Consider the following 22067-nt stretch of genomic DNA (forward strand, 5'->3'; position numbering starts at 1 on the left):
ATTTCAAAACATGAGGAATTACTTATTTTCTAACTATCATCCAGGGATAGACTGTGGGTTCAAAGACTTTGGTGCCAGCCAGGGCTTTTTTTTCTGGGAAAAGAGGTGGTGGAACTCAAGACCGCACAATGACGTCACTTTGGAACAAGGGGGGAGTTTTTTAAAGTTCAGCTGGAACAAGGAGGGAGTTTTTTAAAGTTTAGATCGCCCTCAGCAAAAATGGCCACATGGCTGGTGGCCCCGGCCCCTGATCTCCAGACAGAGGGGAGTTTAGATTGCCCTCCGCACCGCATGGCGCGGAGGGCAATCTAAACTCCCCTCTGTCTGGAGATCAGGGGGCAGGGCCACCAGCCATTTGACCATTTTCAAGAGGTGCCGGAACTCCGTTCCACCGCGTTCCAGCTGAAAAAAAGCCCTGGTGCCAGCACATAAGAACTTTAATCTTGCTACCTTGCATATCATGTTCTGAAGTATGATAATTTCTATTAATTAGTCGGTTCCTTGATTAATTTTCTTTTTAGTCCAGTGGAGGTTGTGGGCCTTCCTGTGAGCAAATCCAGCTAAGAAACACTAATTTTTCCTTTTTCTGTAAGGGTTACTCTCTTGCCTAGCAGTCCCTAAGAGCAAGTTGGGATCCTTGAAGGAAAAACTAACATTAAGGTGGGAAGCCATTGGAATGGATGTGGGCAAACTTACGAAAATATTTCAAATGTAGTACAAAGATATTTCAAATGTTATAAAATTTGTTGTAAAAAATTTGCTTCTGATCAAATAACTATAGTTGAATGTTGTATGAGAATATTTTTTATTTACAGCATTTTTACCTAATTTATATATGCCCTTTAACAAAAATTCCAAGATGGTTTACAGAATATATAAAATGTTTTAAAAACCTTAAAATTTAAGGCATCAAACAGAAATAAGTACCTTAAATCAAAATAAAATCATTTGGTCCCCACACACTTGGGTGAAGATTAATGTTTTCACTTGCATCCAAAAGGAAGCCAAAGAAGGAGGCAAAGACCCTGTTCCTTCTAGATGACAACTGACAACTGCAGATCATGGAGCAAGGCCTCGCTGATTATCTCTTAAGTTTGTGACATTTCAGTCCTGTCAGTAATGAAGCAACTGCAGTTTATTACTAGTGTTCTGAATGGTCTTCAAAAAGGCAATGCAGAAACTAAGCTACACAATATCATGACATGGATGCCTAATTTCCAAGCAGCAAGCACAGCTGGCTAGCCAACTGGAGCTAATAAAAAGCACTTCAGGGTATGCACACACACTACCTGAGCATCCATCCTGGTCCAGAAGTAACCTTTAATTACACAGTGACTGCAAGAACAGTCCAGTAATATTTTAAAGACCAACTAGATTTACAGATGCTACTGGACCCGAAACTTGTTCTACCACAGACCAACATGGCTACCCACCTGAAACTATGCAGTAACAGTGGTTCACACAGAGCAATAAGAGAGCCAAATGATTTGGCAGTTCCGGATGGAAGTGAAGGGGACAACAGAAGATGAGAGAGAGGGTTGCAGTAGTCAAGGCGAGAGGATATCAGAATATGAGGATGTCAGAGAAAGAGCTACTTATGCTGTAGAGGTAGAGGCAGGGCTTTTTTTCTGGGAAGAGGTGGTGGAACTCAGTGGGTTGCCCTTGGGAAAAATGGTCACATGGTTGGTGGCCCCGCCCCCTGATCTCCAGACAGAGGGGAGTTTAAACTGTCCTCTGCGCTGCTTGGCGGCGCAGAGGGCAATCTAAACTCCCCTCTGTCTGGAGATCAGGAGGCGGGGCCACCAGCCATGTGACCATTTTCAAGAGGTTCTGGAACTCCATTCCCCCGCGTTCCTGCTGAAAAAAAGCCCTGGGTAGAGGCAACATGACTTGGTGACAAATTCGATATGATAGCGAGGTAAAGGAAGGTATCAGCTTACAAATGAAGTGAACGCTATGGATTTTGATAAAGTCACACAGAAGAGGCCAGAAGCAAGATTGTTGGAGTTTCCAAAGAAGTGGAAGAGAGTGAGTTGAGGCAGCAGAAATAAGCATGCCCTGTAAGTTTGGAGGCAGAGGGTAAAAGGAATACCAGTAAGTAGTTAGAAAAAACTTGTCATAGGATGGCTTTCAGGAGATGGCAATCAGAACATAGAAGAAGATAGGAACAGTGGACACAGAGGAGTTGAAGAAACTGAACAGGATACAAAAGTGAGATGTGGGGGCGGGGGGGGGGACAAAAAAGGATTCAATTATGTGTAGGAGAACTGAAAGAGGAGGTAAATTGTAGGAGAGAGGTATAAGAAACAGAACAGATAGTTCAACTTGAGCTTCATTGAAAAAGAAAGAAAATCTTCAGTGAGATCAAGGATAGGGAGGCAGAAGGACAGGCCTTGGTAGTGCATTAAAGCTGGAGAAGAGGAACTAAAGTTCCATGGATGCTGTTGATCAGGGTGCATACTAGTGTGCTTAGTTAGACAGACCGCATACATGAATAACGAATTCAGCATGAACAAAAATCATTATTTATGTTCTCTAGAAGCATTCAGCTCCATGAGATTATGAATGGAGGTATCCAATTGACCCAGAACTGGGGATGAGAGAGATGAATCTTCGTTGGAAGAATGGGGAATGCAAGTCAAGAGTTAAAAACAGGATAAGATGAAGATAGAAACAAAAAGTCTAAAGAACGAGTAAATGTAACATTGCTTCTAAGAAAGTCACTAAAACCAATCTACTATAGGTCATGAAAAGAATAAAAGCCAGGGCATAAGGAAAATGGACAGTATACAGTGGTGAAGGAGATACTGGTCAGTCAAGTATTACAGCAGTGGCCAGTCAATGTATGGAAGAGTAATTTCAAAGGAAAAGATTGGGAAAAATAGTTAAGAAAAGGCAACAGGAAGCATTTGGTTCAGAAAGATGAAATGTTGAAGTCCACAAGGAGCAAGATGGTAAATTTGTCAGAAAGCAAGATGATCCAGGCATTAAGGTCTGAAATAAAGACTGAGAATATAGGACAGCAATATAGACATCCAAAAGAGAGAACATCTGTATAGAATAAACTTCAGGTTTAAGATGCCATGGGTTAGAGGCTACAATTGGCAGAATTTGGAAAGAATAAGACTGCTATCATTATCATAGCCTTCAGGGCTATGTGTAGCAAAGGACCAGATTTTGTTACCTGATGGGTATGACGCACTGTTCTAGTACTTCTGATTACCAGAATTCAGAAATGTGAAATTTCAAGATGTGCTGTTTTCCATATTCCTCACAGATAGTGGCTAGAGGCTAGTATAAGCTGTATGAGCTGCAAAACCTTTTTCTTGCACTGAACCTGTAGCTTAAGCAAAAAGCTATTTTCATCTGATTGTATGCCGCAGTGAGTGACCAGTTATGAGTACAGAATACTCTGAACCATTTATGCTCTAAGTGATGCTGACTGTCAAACGCTAAGTCTCAAAAAAAATTCTTTCTTCATATAGTTTTAAACACTTATAGTAATTGTAATGCAGAGCCTCCATTTTCTTGAGAATGTAGAGGACTTATTTTTCTGTTATGCTTCCATTGTAGGACACAGCATACAAGAGGAAAATGCAAAAAACGGCACTAGTCTATTACCTTCTGTTTGGTTGTTTGTGTATCATTCTTGCACATGACAGTTATAAAATGCCTAAGAGAGCAAGAAGGAGAATGCAGTACAAAGGCTTAAGAAGAGGTTCCTTAGGAAACAGTAGATCAAACAAACAGCCACAAACCAAACCCCCAGTCCTCCCAACTCCAGTACCACGTATACCTCTTATTAATATTGATGGGGATATTACAGAAGTAATTGACTCTCTTATTGGCTTGGATGGACATGAATCCAGTTACAGCGTTTTACCAGGTAAGCAGAAAGGTTACTTATGCTAAGATATTCAAAAGTAACAATTTTTACTGATAGTTTCCAATTCTTTCATGTATCCAAAATTAATTTTTTGTGTGGTAGCAACAAACTGAAATACTTATTAGAATGTTTGCATGGAAGCCTTTAAAATAATTATTTTATGTGTTTCATCAACCCCATTAACAGGAAGTGAGCTTGAACTGGAATGCTGTGTGTATAGATGAAGATATATTTTCTAACAAAGCTAGCATCCTATTGGCCTCACTATAGAAAATGTGTTATGTTTTGATAGTTATATTTGGAAAATACCTGTAATGAACATGTCTCTCCATTCATTTCTACCTGTAATTTCCATATATTGGGGCAACATAAAAAATATTTTACAGCACATTTGGGGTTACTGATAGAAGTAGAGAAAACTGCAGATGTCTTACATAGTGCTGACCATATAGTGCCACAAAATGATCACAAAGCTAACCTGGCAACAAAAGTTCTTGTCTCACCCCAAATAGCAAATGGCCATGTTAGCAAATTGTATGACAATGACATGAAATGAGATTGTCCCTTTTATCTCAGTGCATATATTTTACAACGCCGGTCAATCTGTGTTCTCAGAGAAGCTTTTCATCATATTTAATAAATAATCTCAGTTTATATATTTATATTAATTAAAACATTTCTATCCTTTTCTCTAGGCTCAGGCCAGCTTTTAGTAATAATTAAAACTCTACACATTAAAACCAAAATAAAGTAGCATACTCCTAAATATGCCTGTTATTCATAGCCCATTAAAAACAAGATTTGCAGCACAGGAGCCCATTCCACAGAGGCCTGGGCTCTGGTGGATTCCAGATGAGCCACTCCCCGTTTAGCAGCAAGTGACAGCATGAAGACCATAGCTGTCACATGGAGACATGTGGAAGGAGACAGTCCTCCAGATACGTGGGCCCCATGCCATGATGGACTTTAAAGGTTCAAAACTTTTAATGAGCCAGTAAAATAGGCTGACTAGAAATTCCAGGAAAAGCTATTGTGGTCCATTTAAATCACATTATCTGTCTAAAACTGGTCTTTTTGGAGCATTTTTTTAAATATTAAAGGAAAATACCACATGCGACATGCTTTCTGTATGAGGTATTTTAAATCTCCCTGTCAGAGATCATCAGCCCTACTGAAGTTATGTGTGGTTTCCTCATTTCCCCCTTGATGCTCTTCTTTTAATCTGGAATTTCACCCAAAGGTTGAGCTTAAACCACTGAACACATGTTAGTTGGAACCCAATATTGGATTTGCACCATGTTTCCAAAGGTTGGGAGGGCTGAGGTATCTGCCAAGGATTTTGACCACAAGGTATTTTTCTAGTCTAGTACTTAAAATCTTTGCAAATTAAGGTCACATTTGAAAGATAACCTATTAAACAATCTAGGCTATCACTAATCATGTGTCCAAATTATATTTAAAAAATTTAATGCATCTCTGATCTTATTATCTTCCTTTCCATTTTCATAGCATCTTTCTATGATATGCATTGTAGCAAAACAATATCTTAAACAGAAACAAATATATTATAGCGTTTCATATGGCACAATGTAATCAGATGCCCTAGCCTAGGTGAGCCTGATCTCATCAGATCTCTGAAGTTAAACAGGGTAGGCCTTGGTTAGTAATTGGATGGGAGATCTCTGATGAAGATCAGGGTTGCAGAGGAAAGCAATGGCAAATCACCTCTTGTTAGTTTCTTGCCATGAAAACCCTGCCAGGGGTTGCCATATGTCACCTATGACTCTCTACCACATGTAATCAAATGTATGAAGTGTTTTTAAATTTTATATTGTATTATTTTATATATTGTGAAAATATGTTGCATGAATAGAATATAAGCAAGCATATTTCATGGAGTTAATGAGAAATGCCTCTGCTTTGATACCACTTATTATTATGTCTCCAATCAAAACCCTTTAATAGAATTTTGTGGGATCATTAAGAAAGCTTTCCTCCAATGTGTGCTAACAGTAGTTCAAGACCCTTAGAGACCCTGTAAGCAATTTTTTCAGTTCAAGAAGATAATATTTCAGTTCTAAGGGCTAGTAGATAATGCTTCATGTTCCTTAATTATCATTGACTGATAGCTTGCTGTGGGATTACACTGTCGCTTCTCTCTTTCATAATTTGAACTGCCTCCCTGCCCATGCTCAAATATGGTCAATTATACATCTTAGTCATTGTTAAGTATATTTAATGTTTACCAGGGCTCAATCTCATGATTTGTAATCATTTTCTGATCTATATTGGCAACACATTTATGTAATTTATATTCAATTTTTCTACCATATGATTTTGAGGCTGCTTAGATTATGGAGGTTGTCTACTTATGCTAACATATTGGGCCAAGCCCCATGGTTCTCAAGTAGTTTTTCTGTTCTTTAGGTGAGTGGGGAGTAATCTGGCTAATCCTTAAAACATGCCAGACTGTTACACCACTACAAATTATAGCTGGCTTGATAAGAACAGATGCTGAAAGATATTGGGAGGTTCAGCAAGTTTGCGTGTCAAAATAAGTGTCTGACAAATATCTATATGGATTTATAATTTAAATGAATGAAAACTCAGATTTTAACAAATAATAAAACAAATTTACTTTAGAAAGATGCAAACAGATTTCAGAGAAATCCTGTGCTATCTGAAAATATATCTCCTTTCCATTCTATCTGATAACATAGACACATAGGAGGAAACAAGTAAACTTAAATTTACCAAGTATTTCTATATAAAATTAAGTTCTAACTTTATGTGACCTGGTACATCAACATTTATATGATTCCAAGCAAATAAAGGCTTCTCCATACACATTTAGTTGATTATCAGATACTTATGTGTACTCTGCATGACACTGAAGAGGATGGAAACCTTTGCTCACACAGAAGCTTCCACAGAGTTTTGCGTCAGGTTAATAGTCTACAAAACTAAGCAACTGAATCTGTTTTAAATCTTACTTTTGATTTCTTATCAGGAAAGGAAGGCCGCTGTTTTGTAAATGGGGTGATTATGTATGATAAGGCAGCCTGGTCTCCTAAGCCCTGTGTCACATGCCTCTGCTCAAAAGGAAAGGTGTTGTGTGATGAAATATTGTGCCGTCCTCTGACCTGTCACAAAATCAAGATACCTGAAGGAGAGTGCTGCCCAGTGTGCACAGATATTGGTAGAGTATATTAATTTCTTGCATAGTAAAAACAAAACGTATGCACACAGAATGTATTTTACTATAAATTAAGTAATCCTATAAATTAAGTACACTGAAACTGCAAATTGTGTGCAGCTGGGCCATATGGAGAAAGTGATTGTGTGAAGTATGTGAGAGAAAAAACTGGCATCCCTTCTGTGTACCTTCTGGTTTCCAGTTCACAAGATGGTGGTAGCACTTATTTTGAGCCACCACCATCATAGGAATCAGGGCCATCAGGAATACTCTACTCATAGGAGAGCATCAGCTGACATGTACAGTGAGCCTGGGCAAGCCATGAACCTGGTAACAGACATGCATGCTCTTGGACATGATGGCATGAGGCTTACAATGTATAATTTGGCCCCAAAACATCAGACCGGAAGTGCTGTTTATGTATATTCAGTATTCAAATCTGCATTTAAAAATGCTTTTTCTCTTAGCTTGGCTGCTGCTGCTCCTGACAGCTCATCTACTCCCAGACCCTAATCAGAGGAGAGTCTCAGCTAGTTTCAGAAATCTCCATCCCATCTTTATTGTGCTGGGTAAGAGGGGGTTGAACTTTCTGAAGCTGGCTGAGTCCCTATGATAAGGACTGGGGACAGGAGACAATTACTGCCAGGAGCAAGAGCACCCAAGTTTAGAGAGAAGGGGTTTGTATTTCTAGGAACTACAATAAAAAATTTAGGTGCCATAGCAACTTGTTATCCAAGATTTGTCAGGCTCTATTTTAACTCTCTTTAAATACTATCTTCTGGCACGAATCCCTTTATTGGGTTACTTAAGCCACAAAATCAGTAAAATCAGCATTATTACACCATACAAAAACATTTAGTGAGGGGCACATTTATCATTAGGTCTTATTTTTTAAAGTTTTATTTAGAATCCCTATATCATAAACAACAGGTGAACCAAGTATTTATTGCAAAGCTGTCTTGGATAGTGATAGAAAAAACGGAAGCTGGCAAATATTTAAGAATCTCCAAAACTGAAGTTCATGTATGAATATATCTTTATTTGCATGCACACACAGAGTATACCTCAACAAAACCATCTGAAATAAATTGTTTTGAATGACCTTCTGACCATTGATGTGAGATGTCTGTTACAGTACAAATATCATTTATATTATTAATAGTCTTTATTGTAGAATAATAATCTTTAAAATATATTGATGCTTGCTTTTATCAATTATATCATGACTCTCTTTTTATTGTCAACTCTTCTCTTTCATCACCATGACCTCCCTTCATTCAGTATTAAGCAGTATTTCACTTGGCGACGCATCTGAATTTTCTGGAGATTCCCCAGAACCCAGTGATCTTAGAGTTACAGCAAGGCATAAGGTGCATACCCCAAATGAAAGGGATATTCTACTTAAAAAAGAGGGACAATTACTTGAAAGGAAAAAAATAATTGTAAAACAAAACAGGAAGAGAAAAAGAATAAAAAGTCAGAGAGAAAGGCAAAAACAAGGACATGAAAATGCTCAAAAGGATGAAGAGTCAAAAAAGAGAATGGAAGAAGAAAAACGAAGAGCATATGAAGAAGAGGAACTAAGAATTGAAAAAGAACTTAACAAAAAGGAAGAAGAAAGTGAAGAGAAGGAAAATGAACATGAAGGAAATGAGGACGAGGACCAGGAGGAAGAAGACATTTTGCGTGGTGATGTATTCAGAATGCCCCCTCGTTTCCCAATTCCTGACCCTTCTGCTGAAATCCCTCCTCTGCCTAGTGGATGCTCTATCTTGGATAACTCAGTAAGCTGCATTAATGCCAAACTTACACAAATACCACCAATCATGGATGCACAGCTTACAAGCATAGAACTTGCAGGTACGAAAAAGGTTCACTTCTTTTTTTAGCAATTTTTAAATGTTCTCCATATTAACTGGCACTGAGCACTACCCTTTCTTCTGGGAAAACTGTGGTAAGGGAAGAAAAGTGTTCCTGTGATAGAATTGTCCCCATTCTGTGCTGTGTTGTATCTAATTCCTCCCTCTGCTGGTTTGGGCATCGGCAATACATTCACGTTGATAGGAGTCATGCCAAGACCTAAGGCAAATGTTCATTACTTTTCTCCTCTTAATAATACAGGCTATTTTCAAAAAAGGAAGATGTTCTAACTGAACTGAAAAATGTTCAACAAATGGAGGTGTTATCTAAAAATTCTTATTACTAATACTTACATTTAATTTTGGGGCCCTAGGAAATTCCATTACTTCCATTCCTGATGAAGCTTTCAACGGGATTCCTAATTTGGAAAGGATTGATTTTCGTAAAAACAATATCACCTCTTCAGGGATAGGTCCACAAGCATTTAAAGTAAGAAAATTAACTATACCCAAGTTGTAGTGAACTACAGAAAACCTTATTGTTAATTTATTGTAACTTATTGCAATTCTCCTCTGCAGAAATCAATGAGTCTTAAAACTGCTTATCTATAAATAGAGATTGCAGACAGTTATAAGTAATAATGTATGTATGAGTTTAATGTGCCATCAAGTCTCACCCAATTGATGGTGAATCCAGACAATTTTCAAGGCAAGAGAGGTTTGCTTCTACATAGCAATCCTGGACTTCTTTGCTGGTCTCCTATCCAAATACTAACTAAGAATAATACAATATATACATTGTTGTATTTATTTAAAACATTTATAAACTACATTTCCCTAACAAGTGGATTCAATTGGCTCTCATTAACAAAATGCTGTCATTATCAGAATTTAGGCAGTTAGCAGGAGACTCACAGGACTTGTGGGGAGGGGTAATCTCATTTCCCCTCCCCCTCTATTTCCTCTTTCCCTTCCCTGAAAGTTCCCCATACCCTTTCCTCTTTTTTTTCTCCTTCCCATCCATCAGCCAACCTACCTTTATTAGCTTTCCCTCTTTTCCTTCTCAGCAGTCTCTCTCCGAGAAGAATCTATGATTCCAGCCAATGTTCTGGACAAGACCCAGCAGTGCAATGGGGAACCCAGAAGGACATTCAGGAAGCACCTCACTTTCCTCTGAATCCCCCCCCCCACACACTATTTCTGTCTTTCCTTTTCCTCAAAGCACGTATATCCTCACCATTCCATGCTTCATTTTCTCCTTCCCACCTACCCAACATTTTATCTACCTCCATCTTCAGCTACGTTTACACCTGCTTTTCTTCCCACAGTGGGGACTCAAAGTACCTTACATCATTCTCCTCACCTCCATTATATCGTAACAGCCCTCTGAGATAGGTTAGGCCAAGAGAGTGTGACTAGCCCAAGTTCATCCAGTGAACACCATGGCAGTGTGAAGATTTGAATCTGAATCGCCCAGATCCCAGCCGGAAACTTTAAGGACTACACTATACAGGTCTTTGAGGTGTGGTTGCTGTTGAACTTGACCTGGGTGAGTCATGCAAGCATCCCAGTGGTTTCTGGCCAGCCTGGTCTCATGGGTCCTCCCTGAACAGCCAAAACAGCCCTGGAAAGGGCCATGCCCCTGTCTTACTGACAGAAACCAAGGCTTGAAAGCTGGAAATACCGTTGAGATTGCTTAGCAATGGCCACAATAGGCCTCTGAGAAGACATCCACATTAAGAACTGAATTCCAAGTTAAGTTACAGACTGACTAAATGAATTTTCATATTTCAAAACTGAGTATCTTCCTCTGATCCAGATTTTGAAGAATTTACAACGTTTATATTTGGATGAAAATGCACTAGTACATATTCCACCTGGTTTGCCAGCAACTTTAGAAGAACTTAAAATAAACGAAAATCAACTACATGCAATTGATGAATACAGTTTGCAAGGTATTTTATAATTTCATAAATACATAATTTAAGCAACAGCTGTGAGGGCCTGGAAGAAAAACCAGGCATTTGGGGGTGGGGGAGGGTTTTTCTAGGCTAATCTGAATAGGGAAACTTTTTTGCAGCTCCAGTTACTTGCTTCTCTAGCAAGCCAGTGCTGGGTCCAGTATAACCTCTATGTTCTTAACTGAGTCAACCAGGGTCAACTGAACCCCAGCAAAGATCAGAAGCAGTGTCCTTCAAGATCTCTGCTGTTCCAACCAGCATCACTTACGTCTTGTCTAGGTTCAAGTTTCAATTTGTTTGCTTTCAACCATTTGACAACAGCCTTCAAGCAGCTAATCCATACCTCTACAGCATCACCAAGGGATTCGGATAACGATATATAGAACTGGGTATTATCTGCACAATGATGACATCCAATTCCATAGCTATGGTTGATTTCTACTCAAAGTTTTACATAGAGGTTGAATAACATGGGGGATAAGATTTTCTCCGAGTAACTAACGACACAGTGGCAAGCATATATGGGAGATATTGACTTCCTTTTCTCAAACAGCCCTGGACAGTAGCTGGGTGGGGGGCAAGTATATTCAGGGAATTGCTGGAGTCAGACAGGGGACTCTGTGTGTACTAGGGTCAAGGCTCTTGACTAGAGATGGGCAGAAAATGAACCATGGAACATAATTCCATTCAGAATGGCTGGTTCGTTTTTAAAGAAATGCGTTCCGAGCAGCCACATTTTTAAGGAACAAACAAACTTTCCGTTTTCCTGGTTTTAGCAGCAACACACATTCATTCCATCACCCAGGCAACAGTGGCAGTCTTCAGGTTGCCCCCAATCTGAGGCCTCCACGTTTGATTGGCAGCTGTCCTTGGCAAGTAGAGAGCTCCCATGACTGGCCAATCCAGCCAGGGAAAGGGAGGGGGAGGGTTAGGATCTCTAAGGCAACTGAGGAGATGGGTCTTCAGCAGCCATGGTAACACCGATCTCTTCCTCCAAAACCATGTTAGGCACCTTTTTCTCCCAACCAGAGTGCTCCAGTGTTGTTTTAATCTTGGCTTTTTCTATAAATACGGAAAGCCATGTGACCTGGTTTCATTTTTCTCCTGAGTGGGTTGTAGAGAGCTTGCTGGCTGCCTGCCTGGCTGTTTTGCTAGCAGAGGATCTGTGGCCACTTCTTGCTTCTTGGAAAGGCACTAAAAATCCTCTTTTCTCTTTCTTCCTTTTCTTACTGGGGACTGGGGGAGGTTCTTGGAAAAGGGTGCTTTTTTCCCTTTCTTCCCCCACCCCATTCCAATGCTAGCTTTTCACACACACACCCCCCCGAGGCTAGTCCTAGGCCTTTGAGTGGGACTGGGTTCTTGCTTTTCTAAGTGAGTTTTATTTGCTTTTTCTCTGTTTCTCCCCTTCTGGTTTTTTGAGTTCCAATCTTCTGGTTTGGTTTCTGGGGGTTTGTGCCCCCCCTTCCCAAAGGAACCCTTCTTTTATTTGCTTTTCTTTCTTCCTCTGCTTTTTGGAGGGTCTGTCTTCTGTTTTGTGTACCCCCCCTTCAAGGAGCCTCACTTTTCTGTAGGCTGGCTCCCTGTGTGTGTGCACTTGTGTGCACTTGTGTAGTGTAGTGCAGTTTTCCTCTTTTCTCCACACTCCTCCAGTGCCCTTTACTTTTATTCGGAGTGCCTCTACAGCCTGCGCCATTGACTGGGTGGTGTTTTGGGGGCCTTGTGCCTCTGGTGAGCTAACTCACACCTGCATGGGGCTGTTTGCTCTCTGTGTGGACTTCTGTGGTGCAGTGAAGTCTGCCCTCTTTTCTGCACACTCCTCCAGTGCCCTTCACTTTTATCTGGAGCGCCTCTCCAGCCAGTGCCACTGGGTTCGTACCTCTGGTGTGCAGGTTCACATCTGCACAGGGTTGCTCAAATGTCTCTACTGCGCACACCATCAGCGTATGCACTGTTTCATTTTATTTTGAGGCCCTTTCCAGCTGGGGACAGTGTCTGGGTAGAGTTGGTTTTGGGGGCTGCCTGATGACACACAACTGCACGGGTAGCTTTCCTGTCTGCAGGCTCCTCATTTGCACACTTCTCAAGTGCAGCTCGCTTCTGCTGTGCGCATGCACACTGTCAGCACACACACTGTTTCATTTTATTTTGAACCCCTTTCCAGCTGGGGACAGAGTCTGGGTGGAGTCACAACTGCACGGGTAGCTTTCCTGTCTGCAGGCTCCCCACTTACACGCTTCTTAAGCTCGCCTTTGTGTGCATGCACCAGTATGGCCGTGAGGGCGGGCACAGGGGATGACACCGTACAGCAGCCAGACCCCCCACCCCAAGTTGGGAGGTGGCCGGCCGCCTCCCAACACCCGCTTGCAAGGAGGGGGTGGCCGCCTACATGACCCACACACCAGGTGTACGGTCACCTGTGGGTACAGGGGGTGCCGCCAGGTGGCGGCAGAACCCCGAACTCAAACCGGTTTGGGAATAGGGTGAGGTTCGGAAGTTCGTGGTTCTTGTTTTGGCAAAATAAGCGAACCTCAAACCAGGTGGTTCTTTTTTTTCTGTTCCGTGCCCATCTCTACTCTCGACCTAGTACTTAGAGACTAGACAGGTGGCAAATTGTTCCTGCCCTGAACTGCCTGTGAAGCCCAGAACCTATAAAGGAAGGTTTATGGTGGGTGGCAGTATGTAAGAGGGCCGCATTATTTAATAAAATGTAATACAGTCATAGCTGCATCTTGTGAACTAATAATTAACCATAGTAAATTCCATTTAAACAAATGTAATACCCTTGTTTTTATTAAACATTTTCAAATGCCCCTTGGATATTTTAAAAGTATGGACTAGTAAATAAAGTATTGGGTTAGAATGTGAGAAACCTACATTCAGTTCCTTGTTTGGCTATGAATCTCATGCAAGTCAGTATTTCCCAATCTAATCACAGGTGAAAATGATAAAATTTATTTCAATACTTCACTGAATTGTTTCTTTGATTGCTTTATTTTTTAAAGATTTAAAAAACTTGGTGACACTGGAATTGGAAGGCAACAAACTTAGTGAAGCAAATGTCAGCCCTTTAGCTTTTCAACCTTTGAAAAGCTTGTCCTATTTGCGCCTTGGGAGGAACAAATTTAGGACTATTCCACAGGGTCTTCCTCATTCAATTGAGGTAAGATTTCTTTTTTGAAAATGTTATGACTACTTTTCATAACTTATCCTAAGCACATTTACTGATCAGAAAGAGCCATTAATTTAAGGATCACAGAGTCACAGATTTCTGTTAAGACAAAGGGGGTAACTTCAGGCACTTTTTTTCCTATTTATATACCACCCTTCAGGACAACTTAACTCCAATTCAGTGCAGTTTACAAAGTATGTTATTATTATTCCCACAACAATCACCCTATGAGGTGATTGTGAAATGGCTGGGGTTGAGAGAGCTCCGGAGAGCCATGACTGACCCAAGGTCACCCAGCTGGTTTCAAGTGGAGGAGTGAGGAATCAAACCCGGCTCTCCAGATTAGAGTCCCGCGCTCTTAACCACTATACCAAACTGGCTCTTCAATTTCAGGAAAGTAGATGTTTCCACTTTCCCCCACTTTTGGCATAATTTATGAAGGAGAAAACTTGTGCCCCCCCCAAATATATTAGGATCTCATCCTAATGCATCTTAAGCAACTTTGCATAGAAGAACTTTTTTCCTCTTCTAGGTAATATGCAAAGCAGGTTAATAACATTAACAGAGTTTAATTCTGTAAAAGAAATAATTGAAGATTAATGTATTTATTTTTCTCCATATTTCCTTCTCACCCATATGGTTAAATAGGAACTTTACTTGGACAATAATCAAATTGAAGAAATTACAGAAATTTGCTTTAACCAGACAAAAAATCTAAACATAATTGTTTTAAGACACAACAAACTAGAAGAAAGCAGAATAGCACCTTTGGCATGGATCAATCATGAGTAAGTATAAAGCATCATATTGGGTTTTTTAATATCAATATTTATTTCATTTCAAAATATGCATCATATAGAACACAGTGATCAACAAATTGGGGGATGGATTAGTGAGCTATTCTTTGGGACTGATACTGCTCCCAAGTGATTTGGCGCACACACTCATGATGCCCTGGCCTTTACAGAACCAGGGAAAGATAGTTGTGTTTACTTTTGGCATCCAGAAAAGGAAATTTTCTTACCATGAATTACTGCTTACCCACAAGGAAAACTACCATTAATTTTAAGATGGTTATAGAAGAATAGTAATGTGTGTGCTCATTTAAGACAGTCCCTTCCTTTCTTGACAGCATACATGAGGAAAAACATAGTATTTCTTTCAGGTGAATAGGGTACTGCTTTTTAACATGTTTGGGTGCGGAGGGGGGTGGGTGGGAGAGACAGCCTTCCTACAAATGTTTTGATATTGAGGCACATAAGGTTCAACAGAGAGCTGGTACCATTTCCTATCACTTGCATTGGGATTTGGAGAAGAAAACAATTGGCACAAATTATTCTTGTTGCTTCCCCCTTCTCTATTTCCTGAATCAAAGAAACGTAACTTTGTATCAGGGTAGGGTGAAATGAGAATTACTTATGCTGCTTTCCCCCCCAGCTATGAAGCCCAAAGAAGTGAGGAAAAATCCTCCTCTTCCCAAGCTCTCCGCACACGCTACAAGCCATAGGGATAAAGCTGGGCCTTGGGTATTTTTTGCTGAGCTTTTGCAGAAGTAGTTTAAGGTTCTCTTACTCCTTCTGCCTCCTACAAAGCCCAGCTAGATTATTTCACTTCAGAGCACTTTACAATTTTCAAGAGTGGTAACCAGAGGGGAAGAGGTGGTCATCATGTCAATCTGGTGAATTAATCTATGGATGCCTAAGCAAAACAAATAGCCATCTATATATATATAAAGACAAGTGTCCTGACTGACTCATCAACGCCCAGCCCAAGCCCCAGGACCTAGAAACATGAAATTTAGGGAGAATGTTCCTTTCATGATGCAAACACCCACTAAGAAGGGATTTTAAGAAATTCGCCCCCTAAGGGGATAAAAAGGGGTAAAATGTATTTTCCCAAAGGGATACAGCTTCCCTGTGTGACTGGCAGGCTGCTGCCTGCTTGCGCCCTTGCCCACTGCCAGCTTGGCCACTCTTTCCTGATTTGCCCATCCTTTCAAGGTCATTTGTATATGTGGGCTGATTGGGGTTCACAACATTCCACACCTCATCCCCCCCAGAAACAGTTGGAACACAAAGGTCATTTGTATATGCGGCCTGATTGGTCCTTACCCCCCACATTCTGAACAGTATGCAGTTGCTATTGGGAGTCATTGAATGTGCCCTGAGGTAAAATGCACTTCCCAGTCTTCTCCTAAAAGTTCACTATGGTTGCCATCTCAAAATAAAAACAAACCCACAAACCAAAAAATGTTACATACCCATAAGTATTATAACTGGATTTAAAGTAGTTAAATACCGTAGCAAAGCACAGGTATCACACTAGTCTAATATAAATACCAAAGGCTTGTGAACTGTCTAAATTTATTTAGCTGGCATAATTTTTTTCAAGCTAAAACAGTAAGACATGAAATATTCAGAGATTATTGTTTTAACTTAGAACACTATTCTTCTGTGATTTAATGTTATCTTATTCATTAAAAATATTCTACTCTCTCTCAAAATGGCTTGGATTCTAATTAGATTTCTTTGGGCGCAAGGAGAGGGTGGTGATTTTTGTCAATCCTCCCTTCCCATGGGAGACTTCGAATTCCTCCCTAAGTTATCTGTGAGGGTTCCTCCTGTACCCCAGGAATAGCATTTCAGGGTGTGTTTTGGGCTGCCATGGGAGAGAATAATCAGCTAAAATTGTTCCCCTTCCACTCACAGAAATCTAATGGGAATCCAAGCCAACAGGAACTCATGTTTTAAAAAGAAGTTTAAATAAAATATACAGAGATTAAGTAGTCAGTAGTCATTCATGGTTAGCTCTTAAAATAGGCAAAAACTGAGGTTGTTGATAAGGCTGATAAGACCATCAGAGTTATTCCCTTGTTTAGCACTTCCAACGGGTAAGTATTTCATACTTTGGAAAATGAGAAATCTTTGCTAGTGTTATAAAAAGTAAGATGATCACAACTACATACAAAATAATTTTGCAAAGCTGTTCTATGCTGACTGATAAGTAAAAAACATATTACAGCTGACCCAATGAATATGGCCAGGATTCTTATTCATTTCCTTGCATATTCCTGAAGCATCTGTCAGACTCTAGATATGGGTAGTTTGGCCAGTAGCTATGGGAAAAGAGTAGGCGGCAGGAAAAAAATTTTTCATTAAAGGGAATATGCCCTCAATATGAATCGTTCTTTCTTCCTTCTAGGCTTTAAAAACCATTAGAATGTACATTAAGAAATAGTCCTGAGTCCCACTTCCAGAATGCAGCATTAAGTTATATAGGACTACATTTTGCAAATGTGCAGAACTCCAGTGGGGCCACTGGATTCTCAGTGCCCTACTTGACTTGAAAACATGGTACAGCATTCAAGTTTCTGGCTGCCTTCCTCCTGGCAAAGATGGTGAACGTGAGCAGCTGTCCAAGCACCTACTGTATGCCCTGCTGTTGAAGACATGCTGTCCTTTCCCATAAAGGATCAAGCTAGAATCCAAGGAAATATTCAGAATGGACTGCCACCTTCTAGCCTCACCCCGAAACTGAAAGTTCACATATTGCTGTTCAGGGCTGCTTCCTGTACTTACAGATGTGAAGGCCTCGGAAAAATATTTGGGAGGGAAAAGCTCCTCCCCCCTCCCCCGTGAAGCCATTCTGTTTAAACTTTTCCATGGAGAAACTGGGAAATTTTGGAGAGAAATTAAAAAAAGAAATATTTTCTCTCCGAATGAGTAAAATGCTTCTTAAGACAAGGTTTGTAGTATAAAATTTTTATGAAAAGATCTAAAGCATTAGATAATAGTAATTCCTAGGTGTATTGGAGACATAGGCAACATATTTTCAAGAATAATTTTGTCAACAATTAATATGCTATACCAACAACAACAACAACATGTACCTAAAGGTCTCCTGTATCCCAGAAGCAGCATTTCAGGAATATCAGGGGGCTGCAATGGGATGGAAATGGCATAAAAGTTCTGTTTCACTGTCAGAAGTGCTTTCAGTGAGTGGAAAATTTAGTATGGAACCAACTCAATGTTATAATATTTAACATTATATCCATATTTGCTTGTAGACCTATTTATTATATCTATATGAAACCTGTCTGTGTCCAAATAAGACACTTTCTTTTGTTTATTGCAGATCTTGTTTTCTACCTTTAATGTTTATATTTTCCATCTCTTAGATGGCAAAAATTGATACCTATGTAAAGGTATAACATGGTACAGTATTTTGTTTTTTCCCCCTGTGGATTCAAAATGTTTGGAAATTTTACTTCTCTAGTTCAGATGCTTACAACTACCCAAGACCCCTACTATAGATTCCACAGCCATCCATTCCTCTTTGTCACATGTGAAAGGGGAAATGGCTAAGAAGTGCACAGCAGAGAGCTAAAGCAATTTTTAAGCCAGAGGGCATGATGCCAGGCTGCCATAGTGTTCATACTGCTCCCCAAACTTACTCTCTAGGTTCAGGAGTCAGAAATGAGGAGAGCCAAACTCACACCTGGCTATTTTCATGCTAAAGCTAAAAGACCCCAAGAAATCCAGGTATCTCAGCTGTAAACTTCTCCTTCAGCAGGATAATAAACTAGCATAGTAGTCCAGCCCCATATCCTTCTTGTCATTAAAAGACGCACAACTGAAAGAAGAGGAAAAGACTGGAGAGGGGCTAAAGGAGTGGGGGACAGGATGACCATTTCCTGTATCTTCCTTGAAACAGCAATCTGCTGTTTTCTATCTATTAAGAATTAATAAATGGTTACTCAAATCAGTCTCAAACATGAGGGATCTAACAATGCCCTGAAAAACTGGTAAGACTTAACATTTTGATAAATTATACTGTGTCTTCCAGGTGTAAGGATTAAATTTGTGCTATTTTGTATGAAAACAAAATTAGTTACTTTGAACATAAACAGGCACTTTACACTGAGTCAGACAAGATGAGTATAAACTCTGACCAGCAGTGGCTCTCCAAGATCTCAGATGCTTTTTGGATAACCTCTTACTAAATACATTTATTTATTTAAAACATTTATTTGCTTGCCTTTCCCCAGAGCATCTCAGCATTCAAGTAACAACATAAATGCAAATTTATAAAACAGACATAACAATAAGTCCCATCTAAAGTCACATTATACTATACAGTGGAACGTATTCCTCTGCCTAGGCTCAGACTGCCCCAAAAATTCTTCACAAGAGCTCTGTTTTGCAGCCTCACTGGAAAGCGAAGAAGGTGTTCCAGAGACATGGAGTAGCTACTGAAAAAGCTCAAATTTGGATTGTTGTCAAGCATGACTTAGACATAGGGAATTCTGACCATACAGACTGCTGAGCAGAACAAAAATGCCACACAGGAACATATTGAGAAGGGCACTAGATGCTGGGGCTTGAAACTGGGCCCTTCTGCATTCAAGGGCACCCGCTGCAACTCCTTATTTATGTGTACCCTTTTGTTTTCTTAATTTTAGGAACTTGGAATCGATTGATCTCTCTTACAATAAATTATATCATGTTCCATCATATCTGCCGAAGTCACTAGTGCATCTTATACTTATAGGGAACCAAATTGACAGAATTCCTGGATTTGTATTTGGACACATGAAGCCGGGGCTGGAATATCTCTATCTTTCATATAACAAACTTGACGATCACAGTATTGATCCCGTATCATTCTATGGGGCCTATCATTCTCTAAGGGAAATCTTCTTAGATCACAATCAGTTGAAGTCTGTGCCACTTGGTATTGCAGAAATGAGGTCACTGAATTTTCTGAGGCTCAACAACAACAAGATAAGGTAATTAATAATACTTACTAAATATGAATTAATTTAATTAACTTGTACCAGAGATATTACTGCCTTTCTTCTCTACATTTTCATGAAGATTCTAGTTTATGACATTCAAATTCTTTACTTTAACTTATTATAACACTTTCATCCTAAGAAGAGTTAAGTTCACTGAAGACCTGTTAAGGACACTGTGAATAGCCTGGGCATTTTACCAGATCCTGTAACGTCAATAAGATCATTAATGTCTTACTGAAAAATCAATACATGTATCTACTTAAGTGTGTACTTAAGCTATAAATCTGTAACTGGTGAGCAGCTAAATCCTGTTCCTAAGCATTGCTGCATAGTTCTTTAGCAGCTAGCTCAGATTTGTGGGGTAATACAAAGTCAGCTGTGAAAATGGGAGTGACTTGTACTCCACACAAGCCTTTTGCTAGATAGTTCTCAGTAACATTTCTCTGTTAATCAGAAAAATCTTACTAAGAAAAAACATTTTATAAAAGAATGCCAGATTTGATTAAGGTTTATAATTCCCATTGTTTGTGAACCACAGGCAACAATGGTGACCAACAGAGACAGTTTATTTATCAACATAAATGTATGGTGGGAAATTATATTTTCAGAGGCACAAAAACATATCTAACAACTAAAAACATTAATAACTGATTTTAATTTCTGTGTATTCCAAGATTATATGAAGTAGGGCAAGTTAACAAGCTGAGCCAAAAGTAAAAATAAAACAAACATAATTTATATGCACACACATTCATGGGGGGGGGAGGGTTTCAAAAACCCTCTAAAATGACAGAAGCAGCACCTGTAGCTTAAGAAACAAATGCCCTCACTGGCCATTGCTATGCAACCATGCAGCTTCCATTGCGTCCACAAGCTCCTGCCTGGCACAATTATCTAGGGTAATTCGGTCATTAATGTCCCTCTCACAGGGGACAAGAAAAAACATTAATTAGGCATTAAGCTCTGAGGCATTCGAAAGCTTTTTTGTGGATAAGATCCTGTTGCTCCGCTGGGATCTGCCAGTAACGCTTGGCCACCTTCAGGGTTGTCATTTCATCACTTCATGCTACTCTCCCAGGACGAGGTGGACAGGGTCCTCGGTTCTGTGAAGCCTACCACATGCACATTGGACCCATGCCCGTCATGACTGATGGAAGCCAGAGAAGCCAGTATTCGGGCCCCTTTAGCTGACATCATAAATCTGTCTCTGAGTTCCAGAGTTTTCCTGGACCCACTGAAGGAGGCAGTGGTGTGGATCTTATTAAAGAGCCACAATTACCACCCAATTTCGAATCTTGTTCCTGGGCAAGGTAATTGAGAGGGCGGTGGAGGAACAGCTACAGATATTCCTAGATGATTCCTCTATCCTGGATCTATTCCAGTCCAGATTCCGGCCCGGCCATGGTACAGAGACGGTTCTGGTCACCCTAACAGATGAGCTGTGGCAACACCTGGATTGGGGCAGGTTGGCGCTGCTGATACTTTTGGATTTAACAGCAGCATTTGACACAGTCGATTACAATCTTTTGACTCACTGCCTCGCCACAGTGAGGATCGTGGGGATCTGCGGGACAGCCTTTCAATGACTGACCTCTTTTCTCTTTTTTTTTTGGTAATATTTTTTATTTTTCAATATCTAACATACAACTACTACATACATACATACCCTACAAAACAGTAACTACAAAAGACTAAAATAACACAAGGGATGGGAAAAAAGAGAGAAAAAAGAGAGAGGGAGGGAAGGGTGGAAAAAAGGGGAAGGTGCCCTACAAACACTAAACACTACATTTCTGTTTTCCCTTCATACTGTCATTATTCAAAAGTTAAAGCTTTATATTATATTGATGGAGTGGTTGACCTTACTAAATGCAAATTACAATTTAATTTCAAGTTAAATTTTTCTTCCCCTCCTGGGTCCCGGACGCAGTTCTCTCTGAGCAACTGCAGCCGCAGTGCTCGTTTCCTCCCCCTCCCCCTCAGACTTCTCCTTTTCGTCTTGCTTGGTGCACTGGAATTCTGGGTTCCTGTCCTCAAAATCCCTTAGTTGATCTTCTGATAATATCTTAAAGGCTTGATCTTTATGGCTGAACCAGATTCCTTCCGGGAATAACCATTTGTACTTTATTCCACGTTCTCTCAGAAGAGCTGCGAACTTTTTATACTTAAAACGTCTTTTCCGAACTAGAAATGGGACGT

At 40.1% G+C, this 22067-nt stretch overlaps 2 protein-coding genes across 2 annotated transcripts in view; one reads left to right on the forward strand and one right to left on the reverse strand.

Moving 5' to 3' along the window:
* Positions 1–22067, reverse strand: part of CENPP (centromere protein P) — a 270026-nt gene that overhangs the window by 84427 nt on the left and 163532 nt on the right. The window lies entirely within an intron of this gene.
* The window catches only part of ECM2 (extracellular matrix protein 2), a 29365-nt gene that overhangs the window by 3084 nt on the left and 4214 nt on the right, over positions 1–22067 (forward strand). Inside the window, exons 2-9 of the mRNA XM_054976141.1 lie at positions 3574–3886; positions 6897–7085; positions 8364–8942; positions 9316–9431; positions 10761–10896; positions 13905–14062; positions 14720–14859; positions 19533–19859. Coding sequence (XP_054832116.1) covers positions 3595–3886; positions 6897–7085; positions 8364–8942; positions 9316–9431; positions 10761–10896; positions 13905–14062; positions 14720–14859; positions 19533–19859 — 1937 coding nt within the window. The 5' untranslated portion in view covers positions 3574–3594. The remainder of the gene's footprint in view (positions 1–3573; positions 3887–6896; positions 7086–8363; positions 8943–9315; positions 9432–10760; positions 10897–13904; positions 14063–14719; positions 14860–19532; positions 19860–22067) is intronic.

This window comes from Eublepharis macularius, chromosome 4, assembly GCF_028583425.1.
Source record: "Eublepharis macularius isolate TG4126 chromosome 4, MPM_Emac_v1.0, whole genome shotgun sequence".
Lineage (NCBI taxonomy): Eukaryota > Metazoa > Chordata > Lepidosauria > Squamata > Eublepharidae > Eublepharis > Eublepharis macularius.